We start from the raw sequence: 23,391 nt of genomic DNA, 5'->3' as shown, positions 1-23,391 counted from the left end.
GTACTAGTACGTCATTGACCCTGGTGCGTAAGCCATACTAGTACGGCCGAAACCCTGAAAGGGTTAAGGTGATGCAACATCAGGACAGAGACGTTATCAAAGTCTGGGCATCAATAAGAATAACCTATCTACAACTAAATCATTACTTAACGAAGTCATCAGACCAATATCAAATTAACATTCACAAACCCACACCACCGCCCACCTTGAACTCATTTACCACATTAAACATACATACTACATACAGTTGAACCTCAGTTTTCATATGCCCCAGTTTTCGTAGAATTCGGTTTTCGACGATTTTTTTCCATCGAAATTTTGTCCCCATTTTCCTACATCTACTCGGTTTTCGTAGAGTTGAAAATGGTTCATACCAAACGTGTCCATGTGGCTAGGCCACTCAAGCGCCCACACAAAGCATCCCATGCATTCGTGATTTAGTCTGCCTTTGTTTCTTGTTGAGTGAGCATCACCCCATGTGTTCAACCGAAACATTTCGTAATAATCCATTGTTTTTTGTGCTTGTTTATTGAGTGTAACTGCTAAATAAGCCACCATTGGGCCAAAGAAAGTTTCAAATGTGTCTTCTTCGGTGATTAAGGATGTGTGCAAAGCGGAGCGAGTTGTAAAGTTTTGTGGAGAAATATCACCCTAACAAAGCTGTTGCAAGTCATGTCAGCAACATGTTCAATGACAATGTCTTGTCCCACTTTAGGCAAATCTTAAAGAGACGCCAGAAACAGAACTCTTTGGACAGATTTTGTGTGCGACAGGAGTACAGTGACTCTCAAGCTGGTCCTAGTGCCAGTAAAAGGCAAAGAAGGGAAGTAACCCCAGATAGGGCCTTGATACCTGAAGTTCTTATGGACAGGGATTCCTCTTCCAAACAATAACCTCTCCTCCTCCCTCTCCCCTCCTCGCCGTCTTCCATACACCAACAAGAGTCTTCAATAAAGGTAAAAGTTATGTTAAATGTTCATTTATCCATTTCATTAGTCATTTATATTTCTCATTGCTTTCTGTATGTAAAACTATAGTTATTCTCTATAAAAATGTATTTTTTTGTTAATATTTTTGTGTGTCTGGAACGGATTAGTACGTAATTGGATTTACACGATTTCTCATGGGAAATATTGCTTCAATTTTCGTACATTTCAGTTTTTGTCAGACTTTTTAGAATGGATTAATCATGAAAACCGAGGTTCCACTGTACATACATACTGCTCACTTTATATCATCATAATAATAATAATAATAATAAAATAAAAATTATTTATTATTATTCTTAATTCCCCCCAAAAAAGTACAGTCTTAATTTTTATACATCATAGACTGCACATCATTTTGGAGACCTAAACCAGGACTAAAACTATGCAACAAACCTTGTAATTTTTTCAACTAATTATCATTTATCATGTACAGTACATTAATTGCTTTTTTAAAAAAAAAGCAATTAATATACACAAAACAAAACTTACATTATATCTATTTTATCCAAAGATTTTCTTAGATCAATACAGGTCCAGTCCACTGGATAGTCGTTATTTTCTTGAGGTGAACAGATAGTCAAGAGTTTTATTATTGTTTCATTCATATTATTGCACCATACATTGTATCATACATGTTTGTATTGGTTAATAGACACATCACTCCATTACAAACACAAATATACTAACCTATATTTCAGGGTTACCATACAGGACACAATAATTGGAGGACCTATAGAATGTATAGCATCCTGGGCAAGATTCAGAACATACTGTCCTTAAAAAGTACATATTAAGTTTTATTAAAAAATTCTGAGGGTCTAATACAGTGTTATTTGGTAGTAAAAACTTTTAAATAGATACAAGTTACAAATTAATTAATATTGCAATAAAAAATGTAATTTTATAGTTTAGTAGGGTGGGTGTTATTAGTTACAATACAAAATACTATACGTAATGATGTACTATATGTTCTGTGAGAATTATTTTGCAGTTATATTTGAAAGAAGGAATTTCAGCCTGTTACAATACATATATGATAGACGAAAAAAGAAAAGCTGAAACAAGAAAACCCTAGGATAGGATGAAAACTGCAGGTTTCTTAACTGGTTTACCATAGTGCAGTATACTGCTGACAAGATAATGCTAAAAAAAATCTACAGAACAGGTGGGGGTTTGAACCCATAAGTCAAAATCACATTAAGGTAAGAGAGTGCCTTTTAACAGGAGCTTTGAAGGGGTAGGCAGGTAGAGACCTTAGGAATCTTCAGCCAAAATGTCCCAGATTTTTGTGTCTTTAATGTGTTGCTTTTCTACTGTTAAGATACAGAGTATTACCACAGGTAGTGTACAAGGTGGTATATATACAAGCCTATGTGAAATAATGAGGGACCCCAATGGAAATAAGTCACGGTGTTTGATTTTAATGGATTATCACAGGTTAAAGCAACATGATGCTCTAAGTAAGTTTATTTAGGGAAAGGTACACATAAGTACAATTATCATCCATAGTGTAAATGACCTAGGATAACACAAAACAGTCAAACAAAAGTGCCTTACTTCCCTTATGTGTACCTATACCTCTTGTATGATCAGATAATTGTAAAAGTTTAAACTTCCTAGCCACTGACCATATCCTTCGAGTGAAGCAAATGAGAGAAGTATCTGGGTTGATACAGTAGGCTTCATCAGTCCATACCAAGGAGAATTGTGAAGAACAGGAGGAGTTTGAGAGAAAAAATCTTAGGCACTGTAAAGAGCCTTTCTGGGAGGACAGGATAAAACTGGTTTGGATTTTTAACCCTGAGGAGAGTTAGCCACCCAGGAGAACCCAATAAAGTCAGTGTATTATCGAGGACCGTGTCTTATTTCCATTGTAATTCTTTTAATCTTGTCCTCCAGGATGCGGCCCATACCAGCAGACTAAGACCCAGGTATGTACCACTGCTAGTCACTGATACTGAGGTGTCAGCAGATCTAACAAACTGGTTACTAGCTAGAAAGAATAAAAAGCACAATACCATGACTGGAATAATATACAAATAACCTGAACATAGGAGAAAGACATGACGACATTTTGGACCAACTTGGACCATGACTAGTTAACCCTTAAACAGTCCAAACATAGATCTACGTTCACTCGTGGAGTGCTACGAACGTAGATCTACATTTTATTTTTCATGCCTTCAAATTTGGCACAATAGGCTCGAGCTGCCTAGACATGAGAGAATGGGTCTGTGCACACTGAATGAAAAAATTCAGGGATGCCAGGGTACTGCGTGGTAGCACCAGTTAGTTTCAGCTCCATCTTGGGTCAACATCATGGCAAACCCGTGATTCACTCATGCCTCATCATATTAACACTACTATTCTCGGAAAGTGAAACAGAACACGAGTTTAGTGGATTTGACACTGATAGGGCCACTAATGATCAAGGAATTAGTGAAACTATTGATGACAACCCAGATGACCCTCAGCCCAACACTTTTGAGGTGGCCAATGTGGCTAATGTGGCCAGTGTGGCCAAAACAGACCCTCAGCCCAGCACCTCTGGGGTTGCTAGTGTTACTATCCAAAGGTAACTTCGCAAGAGGAAATTATCATTTTCCATGCGTTATGGGGTTGATGATAGTGAAAGTGATACAAGTGATGATGAAATTGATTATATGCCCATAGAGGATTCATCGAGTGAAAGTGATTATCACTATTCCCCCAGTGAAACATACTTTTAGGTGTTGTCACCTACGTTCAGGCAGTGTGCCATATGTAGTTGGCAAGGGTCCTGGCAGGTCATGATCCAAAACCCCAGCCACTGATAGTGATAGTGATCATAAAGGAGAATACTGTATGCTGGGATGGAGGAAGAGGTGGGTGGGTGGCATGGTGCCTGGACCTCATGGTACGGCGGGTGGGCAGACAAAGGACTGCCCAGCACCCTCTCAACCATGTGCTGCCTCCACTCCTGTCCCTCTTCCTGTTCCCCCACTCCCCATGCCACAGGTTCACCCTGCACCACATGACTGTGAATGGAACTGGACAGAAAGTACACCATTCGTGTCACATCCTTTCAATTTTGATGCCAGTGGAAGTGGCATCATGCCATAATGTTGCATCACAAATGAGTCTACAGAGTTAGACTATTTTCAACTATACTTTGATGAGCCTATAATGAACCTGACTGTTACCCAGACCAACATGTACTACTGGTATAAATGGACAGCGTAGATGTTGCAGAATCATCACGGCTGTGCAGGTGGAAAGATACAACTGTGGCTGAAATGTATTTATTCCTTGGCACTATCATGCTTATGCCACATGCATATAAGAACAATATAGCACACTACTGGTCCACAGACTACTTCATCAGTACTCCAGTCTTCCATGACCACCTTCCCTGCAACAGATTCACTTTGTTGCTACGAATGCTGTACTTCTCAGACAGGAATACGCCAAATCAAAATAACCTCCTACACAAAATCAGGGAATGGTTTATGTATCTGCAAAAATTTCAGTGACTACTTTTATCCAAGAACATTGTTGCTGACGAGTCTTTGATTCTGTTCAAGGGACGACTGTCATTCAAACAATACACACCAAGCAAATGTAATTGCTCTGGTATAAAACTCTTTGTTGTGAGTGACTGTGAGACTGGTATTGGATGTCATTATCTACACAGGAAAAAATACACCCAATGATACCAGGTGCATGTTTGGCATTTCTGGGGATGATGTTCGCAAGATGATGGAGCCATATCTTGGCAAGGGAATACACTGTTCACAGGCAACTGGTATACAAGCCCTATGCTTGCTGATTTCCTGGTGTACAAATTCATCTATCAGTGTGAACATGTGTGTTTGTGACAGTATGATTACTAATTCAGTACCAAACATTTGTGTCTCAACAAGAATTGGCTATGAAATCAAAAGATCTGCAACAAACAGATGAACCCCAACTCCCACCAACAGAAACAGCAAACAGACTCAATGATTTCTTCTCCACTATAGGACAAAATCTTGCCAATAAAATCCCAAGCTCAGATACCCCACCAAATGACTACCTCACCGGCAACTACCCGAACACACTGTTCCTAGCTCCGACTAACCCATACGAAGTCTCCCTTATTATCAACGCACTAAAAAACAAGGCAGGAGATTTAAATACCTTACCACCCCTTATATACAAAAAAGTGTCACAAGTGCTATCACCAATCATTGCAACACTCTTTAACAAATCCATTGAATCCTCCACCTTCCCTACAGTACTCAAAATAGCAAGGGTCACCCCGATCCACAAAGGAGGAGACCAAACAGAGTTGAATAACTATAGGCCAATATCCAACTTACACCCTCTCTCAAAAATCTTCGAAAAATTAATTCATAAACGAATCTACTCCTACCTTATCTCCCAAAACATACTCAACCCCTGCCAATTTGGATTCAGGCCTAATAAAAATACTAATGATGCTATTATACACATGCTAGAACATATATACACTGCAATAGAGAAAAAAGAAGTCCCACTGGGGATCTTCATTGACTTACGTAAAGCTTTTGATACAGTTGACCATGACTTGCTCCACGTAAAATTGTCACACTATGGTATAAGAGGGCACTCCCTCAACTACCTCAAGTCTTACCTCAGCAACAGAAGCGAATATGTGTACGCAAATGGGGCAAACTCTTCTGCACAACCAATTACAGTTGGTGTCCCACAGGGAAGTGTCCTTGGCCCTCTTCTCTTTCTCCTATACATAAATGACCTTCCAAATGCTTCGCAATTACTCAAACCCACACTATTTGCAGATGACACTACATACGTCTTCTCTCACCCGAGCCCAGTCACGCTAGCCAATACTGTAAATACCGAATTACAGAAAATATCTACCTGGATGAGGACTAACAAACTTACACTAAACATTGACAAAACCTACTTCATTCAGTTTGGTAACAGAGCTACAGATGTCCCTCTTAACATAATGATAAATGGATCACCTATCACAAAACTAACAGAGGGAAAATTCTTAGGAATCCACCTTGATAATAGACTCAAATTTCATACACATATACATCAAATTTCTAAGAAAATTTCCAAGACTGTAGGCATACTATCGAAGATACGGTACTATGTTCCACAGTCAGCCCTCCTGGCCCTATATCACTCTCTTATTTACCCCTATCTCACCTATGGAATTTGTGCATGGGGCTCAACAACAATTAACCATCTCAGACCACTAATTACCCAACAAAAGGCTGCAGTTAGAATGATAACAAATTCTCACTACAGGCAGCACACTCCACCAATATTCAATACACTAAACCTACTCACCATACAAAACATCCATACTTATTACTGCACCTATTACATACATAGAACACTTAACTCTGATATTAACCCTCCCCTCAAACATCTCCTTGCCAACCTCAACAGAACACATGACCATAACACAAGGCACAGATCACTCTTTGATGTTCCTCGTGTCCATCTCACACTATGCAAAAACTCAATGCACATAAAAGGCCCTAAAATCTGGAATTCATTACCTGTAAATATAAAAGAAACACAACCTGTTTATAAATTCAAGTCTCTTCTCAAAGATTACTTACTCACCCAAAACCAAATAAATACTGAATAACTGAACATTATAAATTGTATATCTTAAATGTTTCTCACAATTATATCACATAAATGTTAAACCTAAAACCCAATCTAACTTTATTATTTTTTAAATACACTACCTAACAGAATCACTACCTAACTGAATGCAACCATATGACCTAAACCCAATCTAACTTTATTATTTTTTAAATACACTACCTAACAGAATCACTACCTAACTGAATGCAACCATATGACCTGTCTTTGTAATACTCACTTGTGCTTTATAGTTATCTGTTTACATTAATGTTTTATCACTGATTTCATCATTGCTTAATAGCAGCGCTGTATAGTCCTTGTGGCTTAGCGCTTCTTTTTGATTATAATAATAATAATAATCATTGCTTAGTTAATCTTAAGTTAATTTTAAGCCAGCCCGTAATGCTATGCATAGTATAAGTGGCTTTGGCATACTGCTCTTATCTGTATTTTTTTGTACCTCTGTATGTGTGCACAAATTGGAAAATAAATAAATAAATAAATAAAAACATTATCACCATAACATAAAAACAACAAAAATTAGAAAAGAATTGGAAAAAAAAAAATGATAAATTTTTAATATTTCTACAAGTGGTAAGTACTGACTCTAGGAAAAAAAAATTTTATCCTATAACTTGCATAAAAATGTACTCATAAAAAAAAAAAAAAAAAAAAAAAAAAAAAGATTTTTTTTTTCAAAATACGTACAGTAGTACCTCGGGATACAAACTTATTTCATTTCAGAATGCTGTTTCAGTGCTGATACCGAACAAATTTGTTCCCATAAGTAATAATGTAAATTAGATTAATCCATTTCAGATCCCCAAAAATACACTTACAAAAGCACTTACATAATTGTTCGCATTTTGAGCTGTTCGTATCCCAAGGTACCACTACATGTAGGAGGACCTTGTTTTACGGCATTTTGCTAATACAGAAATTTTTCAGTTATACCCATTTTTCATTTATTCATACTTCCTACAATAAACATATTCATCACTCATTATAAGCTAAGGATGTAAATATTTTAAGGTAAGTAATGTGTATACTATACAGTGGACTCCCGGTTTACGATATTATTTCATTCCAGAAGTATGTTCAGGTGCCAGTACTGACCGAATTTGTTCCCATAAGGAATATTGTGAATTAGATTAGTCCATTTCAGACCCCCAAACATACACGTACATAAGCACTTACATAAATACACTTACATAATTGGTCGCATTGGGAGCTGATCGTAAACCGGGGGTCCACTGTATATGTATTTTTTTAGGCCTAGCTCTATTGCTCTCTTAATACATGTATATGATAGTGTACATTACCAGGCTTTTATATGCATTTCGAAGTTGAGAAAAGGCTATGTTTCACTTTATTGTGATTTCCGCTTTACAGTGGTAACTAAGAACCTACAATAATAATACAGTCAAGCCTCAGCTGTCGATTGCATTGTCAAATAAATTGGTTTTCGAACGAGGTGTTCGAGAAAAAATGTCCTGGTTTTCATACGTTCTCTTGGTTGTTGATGGACAAGTTTTCATGTGTATAAAACAGGGACAAAGCAGCTCGGGTCACGTACTCACAGAATGCACTCTGGACAATGGGTCAAGAGCATGGGTCTGAGTCAGTATAGCCACTAACTTGCATGCTGTAAACATCTCTTGAACTTTTGTTGTTCATCTTGTGAACATTTTTTATTATTCTGCAGCTTCGGTGCAATTTTTTTTATTGTGAGATAAGCCATCATGGGTCCAAAGAAGGATAGAGATGAAAGCAAAATGAAAAGTTGCAACAAGTGTTTGTGATGAGACAGGCCTCTTCTGAAAGAAAATGCCCAAGAGAACCTACATAACTGAAGAGGAAAAGAAAATAGGTCCCTAGGGCACCTAATTAGTAAGTAAGTAAGTAAGTTTATTCAGATATACACAAATACAGTTACACAGAATTATCATACATAGCAGCATATGTGTAGAGAACCTAGGATAACCCAAAAAAGCCAGACAGTGACTTATTTCCATTGGGGTCCTTCAGAGTACCTAATTAATGCCTAGGGTACCTAATTAATGCCTAAGACAGATGGGCATCACAATGGAACATACCAAACCAGGCATCAGCACATCAGGGCAGAATACACAATCTAATGCAAAGTCAGTACTGGAGAAACCAGGGCCATACCAGGTAGTACATCACCAGTGGTATTAACGAAACACACAGCAAAAGAAAACATCCCAAATGGTAATTCCTGCTTCATATTTGCAAATATTCAGGGTTTAAAATCAAATAAAAACGACAAAGTTAGTTTGGAGCATTTACAGAAACACACACAAAGGATGTTTTGGATGGAGAGATAAAGATAGAAAACTATAACATGTATAGATGTGATAGAATTAATAGCTCACAAGGAGGAGTAGGACTCTATATAAAAGATACTTTCTGTTGCACAGAAATGCTGAATTCTACAAATGATATAGTAGAAATCCTAGGCATTAAAGCTGAAAACAGGAATTTAATAATTATCCTAGTATATAAACCTCCATCAGCAACTGCTGAGGAATTCACAGATCAGTTAAGGAAGATAGATAGCCATCTGGATAGGCTAGAAAATCCCACACCAAATATTTATTTTACTCCTTAGAGAGTTTAATCTCCCTCATGTAAAATGAAAAATGGCGCAATGCAATGTTATACCAGAAATATCTCCGGGAAGCACCCTGGCTCAACAGGCACATACCATGGAACTAATGAGGCTTTGTGAAAAGTACAGTGGACCCTCAACCAGTGATATTAATCCATTCCTGAGAGCTAATCGTTAATCAAAATAATCGTTAGTCAAGTTAATTTTCCCCATAAGAAATAATGGAAATCAAATTAATCCGCGCAAGACACCCCAAAGTATTGAAAAAAAAAAATTTTACCACATGAAATATTAATTTTAATACACACAAACTGAAGAAGACATGCACAGTTACATGACACTTACCTTTATTGAAGATCTGGTGATGATTGATGGGATGGGAGGAGGGGAGACCGTTGATCTTGTTAGTGTTTAGAAGGGGAATCCCCTTCCATTAGCACTTGAGGCAGCAAGTCTTTTTCTGGGGTTACTTCCCTTGTTCTTTTAATGCCACTAGGACCAGCTTCAGAGTCACTGGACTTCTGTCGCACAACATATCTGTCCATAGAGGCCTGTACCTCTCGTTCCTTTATCCTAAAGTGTTTCACAACATTGTCAGTGTAATAGTCGCCAGCATGGCTTGCAATAGCTGTGTGAGGGTGATTTTCATCAAAAAAGGTTTGCACTTTAAGCCATATTGCACACATTTCCTTAATCTTTGAAGTAGGCAACTTCTTCAATTTCTCTCTCCCCTCCTCCGAAGCAGTTTCCTCAGGTGTGACCTCTTACTGTTGAAGATGATCTAGCAGCTCATCAGTGGTTTGTTCTTCATTGTCCTCCTCCACCAACTCTTCCACATCCTCCCCACTAACCTCACCAATATGAGCACTAGTTCCAGGCATTTTTTCCTGTTCACCTGGGTGTTAGTCAACTGTTGTGGGTTGCATCCTGGGGGACAAGATTAAGGACCCCAAATGGAAATAAGTTAGACAGTCCTCAATGATGCACTGACTTTCTTGGGTTATCCTGGGTGGCTAACCCTCCGGGGTTAATCGTTTCTCGGTAATTGTTTCACGTTAAGCCACACCAACAACACTCTTTCCACACCTTCGAGTAATACAGCTGATGGCGGTGCAGCAACAACAACAGCTGACTGTGGTGCAGCAGCAGCTGCACCTTTGGCAAGAACAGCTTCCTTGATTGCCGTTTTCTTACCCACAATAGTAGCGATGGTTGATTGGGGTTTATTATACAACCTGACCAGCTCAGAGACACGCACTCCACTTTCATACTTAGCAATGATCTCTTTCTTCATCTCCATAGTAATTCTCACCCTTTTTGCTGTAGGGTTGGCACTAGAAGCTTTCTTGGGGCCCATGGTGACTTATTTTGCAGGTGCAATCACTACAAAGGCTGTGATAATATGAAATGTTCCAGTTGTTGTATGTTTGGAAGTGACCGCAGTGGCTGGCTGGCTTGTAAACACTGACACCCAAGGGACAAGTGAGGCGCACTCAGGCCAAAGTGGACGCGTATGGTACGGAACGAATAGCGCTGGTCGGGTTTTTAAGCGCTAGTTGAGGCAAAATTTTTGCGTTTAAATGTATCGCTAGTCAGATTTATCGTTAATCGATGCCATCGCTGGTTAAGGGTCCACTGTACTCATTGAACCAACAGATAACTGATCCCACTAGAAATTAAAATACCCTGGATTTGATATTCACAAACAACGAGGAACTAATCAGAGACACAACAGTTACAAAAACAATATACAGTGGACCTCCGGTTTACGATATTATTTCATTCCAGAAGTATGTTCAGGTGCCAGTACTGAATGAATTTGTTCCCATAAGGAATATTGTGAATTAGATTAGTCCATTTCAGACCCCCAAACATACACGTACATAAGCACTTACATAAATACACTTACATAACTGGTCGCATTGGGAGGTGATCGTAAAAGCGGGGGTCCACTGTATTCTAATCACAACATCATAGAAGTTCAAATGAGTATTAACTCTGGGTTAGGGAACTGCATCAATAATGCTAGAGATGGGATGTTCAGTAAGTTTAATTTTAACAACCACAGAATTGACTGGGAAAAAAATAAACCAAGAGCTATCAGACATATCTTGGGAATCAGACATGAGCACCCTAAATCCCCCACCAGTGCGTAGAGATGATGAATATAGAAGCATACAAGGTATATGGGTATAGGGTCTCTGGTGGCCTGGTGGCTAACGCTCTCGCTTCACACGGCGAGGGCCTGGGTTTGATTCCCAGCCAAAGTAGAAACACTGGGCGTGTTTCTTTCCACCTGTTGTCTATGTTCCCTATCAGTAAAATGGGTACCTGGGTGTTAGTTGACTGGTGTGGGTCGCATCCTTGGACACTGACCTAATGTGCCCGAAATGCTCAGCATAACAAGGGGCTTTCTATACAGTAGTATGTCATTGATGTCAGCTAGGCCTGTATACCATGTACATGTACTTGTAGTAAATAAAGATAATATAGAGTAAGAGGTAGATGGGAAAAGAAGAAGGTGGCAACAACAAGTAAGAGGGAGGTGAAAGTGTATAAACTAAGGGAGGAGGAAGTTCGGGCGAGATATAAGCGACTATTGGCATAAAGGTGGGCTAGTGCAAAGATGAGTAGTGGGGGGGTTGAAGAGGGTTGGAATAGTTTTAAAAATGCAGTATTTAGAATGTGGGGAAGAAGTTTGTGGTTATAGGATGGTGGGGGCAGGAGGAAAGAGGAGTGATTGGTGGAATGATGAAGTAAAGGGTGTGATAAAAGAGAAAAAGGTAGCTTACGAGAGGTTTTTACAAAGCAGAAGTGTTATAAGAAGAGCAGAGTATATGGAGAGTAAAAGAAAGGTGAAGAGAGTGCAAAAGGAGAGCAGATGAAAGAGTGGGAGAGGCACTGTCAAGAAATTTTAATGAAAATAAGAAAAAATTTTGGAGTGAGTTAAACAAGTTAAGAAAGCCTAGGGAAAGTATGGATTTGTCAGTTAAAAACAGAGTAGGGGAGTTAGTAGATGGGGAGAGGGAGGTATTAGGTAGATGGCGAGAATATTTTGAGGAACTTTTAAATGTTGAGGAAAAAAGGGAGGCTGTAATTTCATGCACTGGCCAGGGAGGTATACCATCTTTTAGGAGTGAAGAAGAGCAGAATGTGGTGGAGATACGTGAGGCATTATGTAGAATGAAAGGGGGTAAAGCAGCTGGAACTGATGGGATCATGACAGAAATGTTAAAAGCAGGGGGGGATATAGTGTTGGAGTGGTTGGTACTTTTGTTTAATAAATGTATGAAAGAGGGGAAGGTACCTAGGGATTGGCAGAGAGCATGTATAGTCCCTTTATATAAAGGGAAAGGGGACAAAAGAGATCGTAAAAATTACAGAGGAATAAGTTTACTGAGTATACCAGGAAAAGTATACGGTAGGGTTATAATTGAAAGAATTAGAGGTAAGACAGAATGTAGGATTGCAGATGAGCAGGGAGGCTTCAGAGTGGGTAGGGGATGTGTAGATCAAGTGTTTACATTGAAGCATATATGTGAACAGTATTTAGATAAAGGTAGGGAAGTTTTTATTGCATTTATGGATTTAGAAAAGGCATATGATAGAGTGGATAGAGGAGCAATGTGGCAGATGTTGCAAGTATATGGAATAGGTGGTAAGTTACTAAATGCTGTAAAGAGCTTTTATGAGGATAGTGAGGCTCAGGTTAGGGTGTGTAGAAGAGAGGGAGAATACTTCCCGGTAAAAGTAGGTCTTAGACAGGGATGTGTAATGTCACCATGGTTGTTTAATATATTTATAGATGGGGTTGTAAAAGAAGTAAATGCTAGGGTGTTTGGGAGAGGGGTGGGATTAAATTATGGGGAATCAAATTCAAAATGGGAATTGACACTTACTTTTTTGCTGATGATACTGTGCTTATGGGAGATTCTAAAGAAAAATTGCAAAGGCTAGTGGATGAGTTTGAGAATGTGTGTAAAGGTAGAAAGTTGAAAGTGAACATAGAAAAGAGTAAGGTGATGAGGGTATCAAATGATTTAGATTAAGAAAAATTGGATATCAAATTGGGGAGGAGGAGTATGGAAGAAGTGAATGTTTTCAGATACTGTACTTGGGAGCTGATGTGTCGGCGGATGGATTTATGAAGGATAAGGTTAATCATAGAATTGATGAGGGAAAAAAGGTGAGTGGTGCGTTGAGGTATATGTGGAGTCAAAAAACGTTATCTATGGAGGCAAAGAAGGGAATGTATGAAAGTATAGTAGTACCAACACTCTTATATGGATGTGAAGCTTGGGTGGTAAATGCAGCAGCAAGGAGATGGTTGGAGGCAGTGGAGATGTCCTGTCTAAGGGCAATGTGTGGTGTAAATATTATGCAGAAAATTCGGAGTGTGGAAATTAGGAGAAGGTGTGGAGTTAATAAAAGCATTAGTCAGAGGGCAGAAGAGGGGTTGTTGAGGTGGTTTGGTCATTTAGAGAGAATGGATCAAAGTAGAATGACATGGAAAGAATATAAATCTAGAGGGGAAGGAAGGAGGGGTAGGGGTCGTCCTCGAAAGGGTTGGAAAGAGGGGGTAAAGGAGGTTTTGTGAGCTAGGGGCTTGGACTTCCAGCAAGCGTGCATGAGCGTGTTAGATAGGAGTGAATGGAGGCGAATGATACTTGGGACCTGACGATCTGTTGGAGTGTGAGCAGGGTAATATTTAGTGAAGGGATTCAGGGAAACCGGTTATGTTCATACAGTCGGACTTGAGTCCTGGAAATGGGAAGTACAATGCCTGCACTTTAAAGGAGGGGTTTGGGATATTGGCAGTTTGGAGGGATATGTTGTGTATCTTTATACATATATGCTTCTAAGCTGTTGTATTCTGAGCACCTCTCCAAAAGCAGTGATAATGTGTGAGTGTGGTGAAAGTGTTGAATGATGATGAAAGTATTTTCTTTTTGGGGATTTTCTTTCGTTTTTGGGTCACCCTGCCTCGGTGGGAGACGGCTGACTTGTTGAAAAAAAAAAAAATATTATTATTATTATATATGAAGCATTTACCATTGAGGAAACCCAAAATATCAGATATAGAGAGAGAGTGTAGGAGATGGTACAGAAGAAAACGGGTTACTGAATTGCTTAAAAAAACAAATATTCTGCAGCAGAGGAAAGATAGTCTTAGCCAAGAGATCACTGAATTAGAGCAAAAACTTAGGATGTCATACCTAACAGAAGGAGTACAAAGGGAACAAAGGGCCATACAGGATATTGCAAGAAACTCAAAATATTTCTATTCCTATGCAATATCCAAGCTAAGAACTACCTGTAGAATTAGACCATTATTGAGAGGAGATTCATATACTGACAATGAACAGGAAATGATTGAAATCCTAAATGACAGCAATGTAGAAAATGTAGAAACATTTTTCACTCCAGCAGAAGGCTGCACAGGCCAACTAACTGACATTAATACAAATCCCATAAATTTCGAAAAAGAAATGGATGACATGCCCACTCACTCAGCATTTGGACCAGATTCATGGAATGCCCAATTTATAAAGAAGTGCCAAGCACCACTAGCATGAGCCCTCAGGAGGAGACCAAACAGAGTTGAACAACTATAGGCCAATATCCAACTTACACCCTCTCTCAAAAATCTTCGAAAAATTAACTCATAAACGAATCTACTCCTACCTCATCTCCTAAAACATACTCAACCCCTGCCAATTTGGATTCAGGCCTAATAAAAATACTAATGATGCTATTATACACATGCTAGAACATATATACACTGCAATAGAGAAAAAAAGTCCCACTGGGGATCTTCATTGACTTACGTAAAGCTTTTGATACAGTTGACCATGACTTGCTCCACATAAAATTGTCACACTGTGGTATAAGAGGGCACTCCCTCAACTACCTCAATTCATACCTCAGCAACAGAAGCCAATATGTGTACGCAAATGGGGCAAACTCTTCCGCACAACCAATTACAGTTGGTGTCCCACAGGGAAGTGTCCTTGGCCCTCTTCTCTTTCTCCTACACATAAATGACCTACCAAATGCTTCGCAATTACTCAAACCCACACCATTTGCAGATGACACTACATACGTCTTCTCTCACCTGAGCCCAGTCACGCTAGCCAATACTGTAAATACCGAATTACAGAAAATATCTACCTGGATGAGGACTAACAAACTTACACTAAACATTGACAAAACCAACTTCATTCAGTTTGGTAACAGAGCTACAGATGTCCCTCTTAACATAATGATAAACGGATCACCTATCACAAAGCTAACAGAGGGAAAATTCTTAGGAATGCACCTTGATAATAGACTCAAATTTCATACACATATACAACAAATTTCTAAGAAAATTTCCAAGACCGTAGGCATACTATCGAAGATACGGTACTATTTTCCACAGTCAGCCCTCCTGGCCCTATATCACTCTCTTATTTACCCCTATCTCACCTATGGAATTTGTGCATGGGGCTCAACAACAATTAACCATCTCAGACCACTAATTACCCAACAAAAGGCTGCAGTCAGAATGATAACAAATTCCCACTACAGGCAGCAGACTCCACCAATATTCAAAACTCTAAACCTACTCACCATACAAAACATCCACACTTATTATTGCACCTATTACATACATAGAACACTTAACTCTGATATTAACCCTCCCCTCAAACATCTCCTTGCCAACCTCAACAGAACACATGACCATAACACAAGGCACAGATCATTCTTTGATGTTCCTCGTGTCCATCTCATGCTATGCAAAAATGCACATAAAAGGCCCTAAAATCTGGAATTCATTACCTGTAAATATAAAAGAAACACTACCTGTTTATAAATTCAAGTCTCTTCTCAAAGATCACTTACTCACTCAAAACCAAATAAATACTGAATAACTGAACCTTATAAATTGTATATCCTAAATGTTACTCACAATTATATCACACAAATGTAAACCTAGGACCTAATCTAACTTTATTATTTTTTTAAATACACTACCTAACAGAATACTCCATTCGACTGAATGTACAGCAATGCAAGCAACCATATGACCTGTCTTTGTAATACTCATTTGTGCTTTATTGTTATCTGTTTACAATAATGTTTTATCACTGATTATATCATTGCTTAGTTAATCTTCAGTTAATTTTAAGCCTGCCTGTAATGCTATGCATACAAGTGGCTTTGGCATGCTGCTCTTACCTGTATTTTTTTGTACCTCTGTATGTATGTTCAAATTATAAACTAAATAAATAAATAAATAAAGAGCTCAGAGCTAGGTGAAATACCGGAGGCCTTAAAGAGTGCAGACCTAACTCCTTTGCATAAGGGAGTAGAGCACTAGCTAAAAATTACAGATCAGTAGCTCTAACTTCTCACATCATAAAAATCTTCAAAGAGTGATGACATGGTAGATTACAAATTTCATGGACCAGCACATCCAGCATAACCCAAACCAGCATGGTTTTAGAGAAAGACAATCATGCCTGTCACAGCTGCTGAATCGTTATGACAGAATTACGGAGGCATTGGAAGACAACCAAAGCACAGATGTGATTTATACAGATTTTGCAAAGGCATTTGACAAATGCGATCATAGAGTGATAGTGCACAAAATGATGGCCATGGGCATTACGGGGAAGGTAGGCAGTTGGATTTTCGGGTTCCTAACACAGAACACAAAAGGTAGTAGTGAAAAGAGCAAGATCCAGCATCAGCGAGGTAAAAAGCTCAGTGTCCCAAGGCACTGTCCTGGCACCTCTGCTGTTTCTCATCCTTATAGCATAGATAAAAACACCTGTCGCACTTTTGTATCATCATTTACAGATGACACTAAAATAAGCATTAAAGTCACTATGGTAAAGGACACTGAAAAATTACAGGAAGACATAAGCAGGGTTTTCCAGTGGGCAGTGGAGAACAACATGATGTTCACTGGTAAGTAAGTAAGTAAGTTTATTCAGGTATACACAAATACAGTTACACAGAATTATCATACATAGCAGCATATGTGTAGAGAACCTGGGATAACCCAAAAAAGTCAGACAGAGTGACTTATTTCCAATGGGGTCCTTTTACCTTATTATTATAATATAAAGGTTATAATATTTTATAATTATTCAAATGCGATCATAGTGTTTTTGGTGATAAGTTCCAGCTTCTCAGGTATGGAAAGAATGAAGAACACTAAAGGAACATTACAGTACGTATACGAAACTCAAGAGGGTCACCAAATAAAACAAAAGGAACACGTAAAAGACCTGGGAATAATTATGTCAGCTGACCTTTCTTTTAAAGACCATGAAAAAACAAAGATCATGGACAGCCAGGAAGATGATGGGATGGATATTGAGAACTTTCAAAACAAGGGAAATAATGCCAACAGTGACACTTCAAACTGCTAGTGCTCCCTTATTTAGAATATTTAAGTAAAAGGACACAAGTGCAACTAATGTGACATTTATTGTGGCAATGTTTCACTCTCCAGGGGCTTTATCAAGCCATTAGTAATGGCTTGATAAAGCTCCTGGAGAGCGAAACGTTGCCACAATAAATGTCACATTAGTTGCACTTGTGTCCTTTTACTTTACATATTGTCGGTAATTCTACCAACTTTATAACTATTTAGAATATGTATTGCTCAGTACAGAGGCCCCGTTCAAAGCAGGAGAAATATCAGAGCTGGAACAAATACAGAGATCGTTTATGGCTTACATTAAACCAGTAAAGCACCTAAATTACTGGGAATGCCTTCAAGTCTTGAACATGTACTCACTGAAGCAGAGGAAAGAAAGATACATGATAGTATATACCTGGAAAGTACTCAAGGGCATGGTCCCAAATCTGCACACTGTCATAACAATATACCGGAGTGAGAGATATGGGAGAAAGTGTAAAATAAACCCAGTGAGGAGCAGGGGTGCGGTGGGGACAATAAGGGAACACTGTATCAACATCCGGGGTCCCAGACTATTCAACATCTTTCCAGAAGATATCAGAAACACTGCTGGAACAAGTGTAGAAGCATTCAAGAGGAAACTGGACAAGTATCTTCAGCAGGTGCCAGATCAACCAGGCTGTGATGGATATGTGGGGCAGCAAACCTCCAGCAGTAACAGCCTGGCTGACCAGGCAAGCACCAGATGAGCCTGGCCCATGGCCGGGCTCCGAGAGTAGTGAAACTCTTGAAACTCTTCAACGGTATATCAAAGGTAAGGTTGGGGTACTTACCTGGAGTATGTCTGGAAAGGGTTTTTTTTGGGGGGGTCAACTCCCCTGCAGCTCAGTCTGAGACCAGGGCTCGTTGTGATCAGGGTCTGATCAACCAGGCTGTTACTGCTGGCCACATGTAAACCAACGTATGAGCCACAGCCTGGCTGATCAGGTACTGACTTTAGGTGCCTGTCCAGTGCCTTCTTGAAGACAGCCAAAGGTCTATCGGCAATCCCCCTTACGTATGCTGGGAGGCAGTTGAACAATCTTGGGCCCCTCACACTTATTGTATTGCCTCTCAGTGTACTCGTGGCGCCCCTGCTTTTCATTGGGGGAATGTTGCATCTGCCGAGTCTATTACATTCACAGCAGCGGGGGTGTTGACCCCCGAAACCTTCTCCAGGTATACTCCAGGTAGGTACCTTACCTTTGATATACCTAATTAATACCGAGGATATACAGGCGTAGGTACTGAATTAATGCAGTTTCGAAGATTAAAAATAAATAATCAGTTCACCATAGGTATATACGAGAAAATAGGTCCCTGAGGTACCTAATAATGCCCAGGATATACAGACGTAGGTACTGAATTAATGCAATTTCAAAGCTTAAAAATAAATAACCAGGTCCACCATAGGTATATATGAGGAGAAAATACGTCCCTAGATCACCTAATTATCACCTATGAACCTGTCATTAGGAAAGAAGTGAGGAGAAACCGTTTTAAATATGCTAGTGATGCTAAGTGGCGGAGGGTGCCATTTACATCCATTTTAAGGTGTTTCCCGGGTGTGTCTTGGGGGTGTGGGTGGCAGGGTGGTGGCACAAGGGTGGCAGAGTGGCACAGGTGTCAGGTGTAGTGCAATTAAGACAAGAAAAACACTTACTTTGAGGTAGGAGTCAGCGGAGAGCTGCTGCTGCTGCCGCTGCTAACATGGCCGACCACCTCACTATAATAACTGAAGTTACTCTCTTGACCTCTTATAACTACTACACCAACTTAAAGTTACTCTCTTCACCTATTATAACTACGGCACCAACCTAAAGCTACTCTCTTCACCTATTATAACTAACTTTACATACTGTTATAACTACTACTGTAACTTAAGTTACTCTCGACCTTCTATTACTACTATTCTACCTTAGTAAGTTTGTTCAGGTATACACAAATATAGTTACATAGATTATCATACATAGCAGCATATGTGTAGTGAACCTGGGATAACCCAAGAAAGTAAGACAGCTTGTCCCTGTTCACCCATCAGTTCAAAATGTGTACCTGGGTATTAGTGGACTGGTGTGGGTCGCATCCTGGGACAAAATTTACATAATTTGCGGGAAATGCTCAGTATAACAAGGGGCTATGGTCTGTATAACTTGTACATGTACTTGTAGAAATAAAGATATTATTATTATTATTATTATTATTATTATTATTATTATTATTATTATTATTAACATTAAGTTACTTTCTTGACATTTTATAACTGTTATAACTAACTTAACGATGTTATAACTACTACGCTAACTTATTATTATAGCTACTACTGTAACTCTTGGGACTAGTACCAAATCTGCACACGAAACTCACTCCCTACCAAAGCAAAAGATTCTGCAGATGTAATATTCCCCACGAGTACGCTAAGAGACAACACAGGACCATAACATCGTATCAATCACATCTGCTAGAAAAATGACAGGATGGATAATGAGAAGATAATATAAGATAAGATAAGATTTCGTTCGGATTTTTAACCCCGGAGGGTTAGCCACCCAGGATAACCCAAGAAAGTCAGTGCGTCATCGAGGACTGTCTAACTTATTTCCATTGGGGTCCTTAATCTTGTCCCCCAGGATGCGACCCACACCAGTCGACTAACACCCAGGTACCTATTTGCTGCTAGGTGAACAGGACAATAGGTGTAAGGAAACGTGTCGAAATGTTTCCACCCGCCGGGAATCGAACCCGGGCCCTCCGTGTGTGAAGCGGGAGCTTTAGCCACCAGGCCACCGGGCCACCGGGCCACCTTCAAAACTAGGGAGGCCAAGCCCATGATGACACTCTTCAGGTCACTTGTTCTATCTAGGCTGATATATTGCTGCACACTAACAGCACCTTTCAAGGCAGGTGAAATTGCTGACCTAGAAAATGTACAGAGAACCTTCATGGCGCGCATAACGGAGATAAAACACATCAATTACTGGGAGCGCTTGAGGTTCCTAAACCTGTATTCCCTGGAACGCAGGAGGGAGAGATACATGATTATATACACCTGGAAAATCCTAGAGGGACTAGTACCGAACTTGCAAACGAAAATCACTCACTACGAAAGCAAAAGACTTGGCAGACGATGCACCATTCCCCCAATGAAAAGCAGAGGTGTCACTAGCACGTTAAGAGACCATACAATGAGTGTCAGGGGCCCGAGACTGTTCAACTGCCTCCCAGCATACATAAGGGGGATTACCAACAGACCCCTGGCAGTCTTCAAGCTGGCACTGGACAAGCACCTAAAGTCGGTTCCCGATCAGCCGGGCTGTGGCTCGTACGTTGGTTTGCGTGCAGCCAGCAGTAACAGCCTGGTTGATCAGGCTCTGATCCACCAGGAGGCCTGGTCACAGACCGGGCCGCGGGGGCGTTGACCCCCGGAACACTCTCCAGGTAAACTCCAGTAAGTGTCAGGGGCCCAAGACTGTTCAGCAGCTTCCCATCATACATAAGAGGGATAACCAATAGACCCCTGGCTGTCTTCAAAACCCCTGGCTGGCTTCAAGACCCCTGGTTGTCAAGACCCCTGGCTGTCTTCAAGACCCCTCTGGCTGGCTTCAATACCCCTGGTTGTCAAGACCCCTGGCTGTCTTCAAGACCCTTGGCTGTCTTCAAGGCCCCTGGCTGTCTTCAAGACCCCTGGCTGGCTTCAATACCCCTGGTTGTCTTCAGTACCCCTGGTTGTCTTCAATACCCCTGGTTGTCAAGACCCCTGGCTGGCTTCAATAGCCCTGGTTGTCTTCAAAACCCCTGGTTGTCTTCAAAACCCCTGGCTGTCTTCAAAACTCCTGGTTGTCTTCAAAACCCCTGGTTGTCTTCAAAACCCCTGGTTGTCTTCAAAACCCCTGATTGTCTTCAAAACCCCTGGTTGTCTTCAATTGAAAACTCCTGGTTGTCTTCAAAACCCCTGGTTGTCTTCAAGACCTCTGGCTGTCTTCAAAACCACTGGTTGTCTTCAAAACTCCTGGTTGTCTTCAAAACCCCTGGTTGTCTTTAATACCCCTGGTTGTCTTCAAGACCCCTGGCTGTCTTCAAAACCACTGGTTGTCTTCAAAACCCCTGGCTGTCTTCAAAACCACTGGTTGTCTTCAAAACCCCTGGCTGTCTTCAAAACCACTGGTTGTCTTCAAAACCCCTGGCTGTCTTCAAAACCCCTGGCTGTCTTCAATACCCCTGGCTGTCTTCAAAACCACTGGTTGTCTTCAAAACCCCTGGCTGTCTTCAAAACCACTGGTTGTCTTCAAAACCCCTGGCTGTCTTCAAAACCCCTGGCTGTCTTCAATACCCCTGGCTGTCTTCAAAACCACTGGTTGTCTTCAAAACCCCTGGCTGTCTTCAAAACCACTGGTTGTCTTCAAAACCCCTGGCTGTCTTCAAAACCCCTGGCTGTCTTCAAAACCCCTGGCTGTCTTCAAAACCACTGGTTGTCTTCAAAACCCCTGGCTGTCTTCAAAACCACTGGTTGTCTTCAAAACCCCTGGCTGTCTTCAAAACCACTGGTTGTCTTCAAAACCCCTGGCTGTCTTCAAAACCCCTGGCTGTCTTCAAAACCACTGGTTGTCTTCAAAACCCCTGGCTGTCTTCAAAACCCCTGGCTGTCTTCAAAACCACTGGTTGTCTTCAAAACCCCTGGCTGTCTTCAAAACCCCTGGCTGTCTTCAATACCCCTGGCTGTCTTCAAAACCACTGGTTGTCTTCAAAACCCCTGGCTGTCTTCAAAACCACTGGTTGTCTTCAAAACCCCTGGCTGTCTTCAAAACCCCTGGCTGTCTTCAAAACCCCTGGCTGTCTTCAAAACCACTGGTTGTCTTCAAAACCCCTGGCTGTCTTCAAAACCACTGGTTGTCTTCAAAACCCCTGGCTGTCTTCAAAACCACTGGTTGTCTTCAAAACCCCTGGCTGTCTTCGAATTATTATTATTATAATCAAGGGGGAAGCGCTAAACCCGGAGGATTATACAGCGCCTGGGGGGGGATGTGGAAGGCATTCAGGCTTAATTCGGGGAACTGGAGCACAGATCCAATTCCCTAAATCAAGAGCCCCTCACCAACATCAAGGAACCTTCCTTGAGGGGGCTGTCTTCAAAACCCCTGGCTGTCTTCAAAATCCCTGGTTGTCTTCAATACCCCTGGTTGTCTTCAATTCCCCTGGTTGTCTTCAAAACCCCTGGTTGTCTTCAATACCCCTGGTTGTCTTCAATTCCCCTGGTTGTCTTCAAAACCCCTGGTTGTCTTCAATACCCCTGGTTGTCTTCAATTCCCCTGGTTGTCTTCAAGAGGGAGCTGGACAGACACCTAAAGTCAGTACCTGACCAGCCGGGCTGTGGTTCCTATGTTGGTTTACACGTGACTGGTAGTAACAATCTGGTTGATCAAACCCTGGTGTGGGTGGCATCCTGGGGGAGAGGAGGTTATATAACTGACTGGGTGTTAATCAACTGGTGTGGGTGGCATCCTAGGGGATGCTGTATATTTTAACCATCACCAACAGCCTGGTTGATGGACCCCAATGGAAATAAGTCACTCTGACTTTTTTGGGTTATCCCAGGTTCTCTACACATATGCTGCTATGTATGATAATCTGTTTAACTGTATTTGTGTATACCTGAATAAACTTACTTGCTATGAGAGACCCGGCAG

At 40.5% G+C, this 23,391-nt stretch overlaps 1 protein-coding gene across 3 annotated transcripts in view; it reads right to left on the bottom strand.

The window, feature by feature from the left end:
- Nucleotides 1–23,391, bottom strand: part of LOC128687658 (heparan sulfate 2-O-sulfotransferase 1) — a 103,330-nt gene extending 79,939 nt beyond the window's left edge. Inside the window, exons 1-2 of one of the 3 annotated variants that reach the window (XM_053775237.2) lie at nucleotides 23,371–23,391; nucleotides 19,371–19,433 (exon numbers count right to left, since the gene is read on the bottom strand). Coding sequence is in view for 1 of the 3 variants with exons in the window: in XM_070083936.1 (XP_069940037.1) it covers nucleotides 1,479–1,594 (116 nt within the window). In the remaining 2 variants the exon portion in view is untranslated. Of the gene's footprint in view, nucleotides 1–1,478; nucleotides 7,060–19,249; nucleotides 19,342–19,370; nucleotides 19,434–23,370 lie in introns of those variants that run through there. The other 2 variants (XM_070083937.1, XM_070083936.1) reach the window with 2 other exon arrangements.

Source organism: Cherax quadricarinatus, chromosome 11 (assembly GCF_038502225.1).
Source record: "Cherax quadricarinatus isolate ZL_2023a chromosome 11, ASM3850222v1, whole genome shotgun sequence".
In the NCBI taxonomy this organism is placed as follows: Eukaryota; Metazoa; Arthropoda; class Malacostraca; order Decapoda; family Parastacidae; genus Cherax; species Cherax quadricarinatus.
This window is presented reverse-complemented; position numbering and strand designations above follow the sequence as displayed.